The sequence below is a fragment of the Petaurus breviceps genome, unplaced genomic scaffold (assembly GCF_028583685.1).
Source record: "Petaurus breviceps papuanus isolate PSGF00001 unplaced genomic scaffold, PetGlider_PUasm1.0 171, whole genome shotgun sequence".
In the NCBI taxonomy this organism is placed as follows: Eukaryota; Metazoa; Chordata; class Mammalia; order Diprotodontia; family Petauridae; genus Petaurus; species Petaurus breviceps.
The window spans coordinates 8,020,189-8,025,058 of record NW_027185754.1 but is presented as its reverse complement, the minus strand read 5'-3'; the positions used below and the strand labels follow the sequence as shown (position 1 = coordinate 8,025,058).

At 32.7% G+C, this 4,870-nt stretch overlaps 1 protein-coding gene across 4 annotated transcripts in view; it reads left to right on the top strand.

Annotated features, from left to right (window-relative positions):
* The window catches only part of CNEP1R1 (CTD nuclear envelope phosphatase 1 regulatory subunit 1), a 10,448-nt gene extending 7,148 nt beyond the window's left edge, over positions 1 to 3,300 (top strand). For all 4 annotated transcript variants that reach the window (XM_069082536.1, XM_069082537.1, XM_069082539.1 and 1 more), the window contains 3 exons: positions 746 to 855; positions 1,014 to 1,068; positions 1,869 to 3,300. In XM_069082536.1, coding sequence (XP_068938637.1) covers positions 746 to 855; positions 1,014 to 1,068; positions 1,869 to 1,910 — 207 coding nt within the window. In that variant the 3' untranslated portion in view covers positions 1,911 to 3,300. The remainder of the gene's footprint in view (positions 1 to 745; positions 856 to 1,013; positions 1,069 to 1,868) is intronic.
* Positions 3,301 to 4,870: the final 1,570 nt, after the last annotated feature.

Here is a 4,870-nt window from a genome sequence, read left to right as displayed (position 1 = left end):
AGGGACCACCGTATCACGTGCACGGTCAGGGAGAGAGCTGGGCATGGACTCCGAGGCGCTGAGCCTTGAAGCCTCTGCAAACTTGGGCAAGGCACTTAACATTTCAGGGACATAGGTCCTCATCCATGCAATGAGGAAATCGGATTATACGACTCCTAAGGTCGCTTCCAGTTCTACATTTAGGATTCTGTGCCTTTACGCTGAAATGACTTTTCTGCACGACTAAACCCAACCTGTTTTTCAGTTCCAACACAAAAATCTACCTCTTCATTGAAGTCCACATTATTGGTGTCCCTCTTCTCTGAATTCCTACATCATTGAGTTGTATGACATGATTTAGCACTTACTCGTATACAGTCTTAACATTGCTCACCCAATTTATTTTTGGTTAGTCTAAACTTCTCAAATAGATTTTAAGCTCATGTAAGATAGGCTCCATGTTTTGCCCTTCTGCTTAGCACTGGATAAATGTAAGTGTTTTTAAAATACTAATTAAGTGCCTATAGTGATAGTACTCATTTTGGTAGTGTAGTGAATGCTAGAGATAAGGTAAACTATATAAATGATGATACATTTTGAATGCTTAACTAAATTTTTACACAGCATAGCAATAAAGGAAACTAGGGCCATTTAAATTACTTTGTTAGCTTAGAAGATAAAAGGATTAAAAGAAATATATAAGTAAGAGTATAGTTTAAACAATAACAGTATAATTTTGAAAATAATTAAACCTTTTTTTATATAGGTATCCTTCTTTACATCTTTATGGAATCATCCATTTTTCACAATCAGCTGTATCACTCTAATAGGGTTGTTCTTTGCTGGAATACACAAGAGAGTGGTAGCACCATCAATGTATCCTTTAAATGTGTCTGAGTTTTATTCTATTTATTCTACTTATGTATATATAATATATATTATATATTCTATTTATTCTATTAAAACACTTCTGGCCAACTTTATTTTTTATTTTCTCTAAATAATGCTATTTTCCTTTGACTACATATATGCAGTATAGCAGCCCGATGTCGAACTGTGTTAGCAGAATATAATATGTCTTGTGATGATGTAAGTAACTTTTTTACTTGGATATCATACATAAAATAAATTTTTTTCATGCAAAAGATATTTCCCTATTAGCCATGGTGCAGAAAAAAAGGTGAAAATAATATGCTTCAGTCCATACTTAAGAATTCATGAATTCTCTCTCTGAGAGTGGATAGCATTTTTCATCATGACTCCTTTGGATTTGATACATATGTGAAATAATTGATGTCAGATTCAAAAGAATTTTAAAATATGATTGACAGCAATTTCATCATGGGATTCATGTTTGGGGTAGAGTATTTATAACAGTAATGCAGTAGATGTTTATTTTATAGCTAGTATTAATTTTGTTTCTGTGTAATGGGAAAGGAAAAACAGGTTTATAGGTAAATTTTTGGAGTACAAGTATGTTTATTTTGTTTCTTTTAAAAAATTGCTTCTATGATAATTTATAGTGGACTGAACTACTTTGCAAAATCCCAATATACCTTCAGATATTCAGAGCTGCATTTCCACTGTGATAGAAATTTAGGTCAAATGTACAGCTTTGTTTTCTGAAAATAATTTTACATGGTGATAAACATAAAATATTCCTCAATGTTCACAATAATTATTTCATTTAATGGATCATTGATTTTTCAGGTAGTTATCAAAAAGACTTTAGAAGAAAAGCCATTTAAAAAAAACCCTTGTTATTGAAAATAGTTAATTTCTAGGTCATGAATAACTACAGATGTTAGAAATATTTTTTAACATGTATAAAGTTACTTTCTTTATAACAAAGCACATGTTGAACTTTCTTTCCTTCCTTTTCTCCACAGACAGGAAAGCTAATTTTGAAACCTAGGCCTCATGTTCAATGACGATTTCTATATACTATCATGGGACCTGAAACAGCCTTTCTTCAAATAAGTGATGCAGCGAAAAGCCATACAGGATTCCTTTTACAGTTACTTATATGTGAAAGTCTTAGCAACAACCGACAAGAAGTGTGCAATATTAACCCAGATTGTCTTGATGATTTCTCATGTTATCAGTGCTTTTGGTACTTTTTGATTACCTATATTTCAGTATTAGTGTCACTTTAGTACTTCATTTTCTGCAAGACTAATTGCAGATGAAGTATGTGTCTTGGTTACTAAGTTGAAGCTTAGAGACAGAACCTCATTCAGTTTTTATAATGTATTTTTGCAAACTACTGTAAATAGCAAATCAATGCCAATGTTAAGAAAAGAGAAAACATGTTGTGTGGACCTTTGTTCTCCTGCACCAGTATTTAAGGAACACCTACTTGCCATTCCCACAGCTTTTTTATTAATAGTTACTGCATATGGCTGTATTGTTTGTTTTCCCAGTTTATTCTTTAAATGGTATTGTAGGAAAGTAGATTATAAAAGCCCATCATATTGAACTTAGATTGAAGAAAAACTCATCTCCATTACATTGTAAGAAATTACAGATATTTTGAGGTAGATTTTTTGTTAAACTGTATGCAGAACTTCAGCCACTATTGTGGTTTTATTTACTGGTTCAACATTTTCATTTATTGTTCAATATACTTTATAAATATGCTTTTAAAATACTTGTGAGAACACTTCACAGGTTTCTGAATATGAAAATTCAGTTACAAATTATGTAGTGTTTTGGGAATTCAGTAGTTGTATTGTTTTAGATAATTGGATTTTATGCTGTGGTAGTCATAACATTACACTAGTATTGCAGATGTGTAATTTATGATCATATTCCACCATCTGAAAAGGTAATATATTGACAGTGTCACAAAATAGTCTACAGTTCTCACTACTTAGAGAGTAAGTGCTAATGACATACTGTGTATGCAGAATAGCCTTGTGTTCTATAATAGCCCATAAAATTAAACTACTGGGATTGCTATAAATATTTTAACATTCTGGAGGTGCCTTTTTACTTGTTATTATGAAAAAGTTTTGAAAAGGTTTAAGTTATTTCATGAGCATCCTTTTAATTTCATTTAACAAAATACCTGAAGTTTCAGCAACAATTTAATTTTTAAAAAAAACTTTAATAAGGCTGCCATTCAGCTAAAAATTAATCTCTCAGCTTTCATGTATATAAAATGTTATTCTTTGATTGAACAACAGCAATAAAACCCTCAGCTCCTAAGAAGTCTGAGAGGATATTGTCTATTCTCATGTTTCTACAATTGTTTTATTTTCTGTAAATATTGTAGGTAAATATGTGCATAAAAATTAAACACTTTATATATATTCTATATATATATTCTATTGGTTTTTCCTTGTATTACAAATCTATATGAGTATAAACTTCAAAATATGAAAACAATTTGTCCAAACATTTATTAAAAAGTTACATATTTTACTTGAACTCTGTGACAAACCACATTCTAATTTTCAGTCTTAAATTTGCTCTTAATAAGGAAAATTGGATTTTATTACTGTCACTATAGGAACTTTATTCAGGTCTCTACTTTTTTGCATCACTTATTTTAAGAAGTTACAGAATGCTTGAGCTAGATGGGAATTTAAAGATTATTTACTCTAAACCCATCAATTTACATATGAGGAAACTGAATTCCAAACACTTTAAGTAATGAACCCAAATTCACATAGTTGGAATTATAAGCATATTCTCTTGGCTTTACTCTTCAATCAACCTGAATTTATTTAGTGCTTACTATGGGCTATACTAAGTACTGGGAATACAAAGACAAAAGTAAATAAATAGTCTCTGCTGTAATAGAGCTTACATCCTAATGAAAGAGAAAACATGTACATATATAAATATATCCACAGGATAGGGGTTGGACCTATGATTTTATTGATCTCGGGAATTCGTGGATAAGGAAACTCACTCTTTATCTGTAGCTTCTAATCTTGAGAGTTGCCCAGTAACTAAGAGCTAAAGTGATTAACCAGGATCGCATAGTCAGTATATGTCAGATGCAGGACTTCAGGTCTTCCTGACACCAAGACTGAGAAGGCAAAGTTGAGAAGGGAGTGCAGGGGTGGCATAGCCATTGCAAAGGCACAAATTACAGGAGATGAAGTGTGTGGAATGGGAAGTAGATTAGAATGGCTGGATGGGCAAGTATGTGGAAAAGAGTAAAGTGTACAAAGATTGGGAATGTAGGAAGGACTTAAGTTGTGAAAAGATTTAAGTGCTATAGTTAAATCCAGATTTGATTCTAGAGGCAATCGGGAGTCAATGGAATTTGTTGGTAGGGGGTGACATCAAACCTGTGATTTAGGAAAATCTCTTTTTCAGATGTGTGTAGAATGGATTGGAATGGAAAGATGCTTGGGACTGATAGCAACCAAATAGATGTCTATTACATTAGTTTGGGTGGTAAGAGCCTCAACTATTGGGGTGGGGAAGGGAGAAGGAAATGAGACAGAAATCACAAGATTTGACAGTTTATTGGATACATGGAGAAAAGGATGGAGTTGACATGAAGGCTGTTAAGCTGGTTTCCTGAAAGAATGTTGATATCTTTTAAATTAATAGGAAAATTAAGAAGAAAGATAAGTTTTGAGGGAAAGATAATGAGTTCAGTTTTGGACATATTGAATAGAGATTTCAGGGTTGAAATTTTCAAAGGGCAGATGGTAATATAGGAAGTGAGATTAGAGATGAATATTTACATCTGAAAGTCTTTTGCCTAGAGATCATAATTAAATGCATGGAAGCTGATAAAGTTACCAAATTACAGTGTATTTAGAAAAAGAGGGTCCAGGGGCAGCCAGGTGGCTCAGCGAGTAAGATCACTGGCTCCAGTGTCGGGATGACCTGGATCAAATCCGGGCTCAGATACTTAGCACCATAC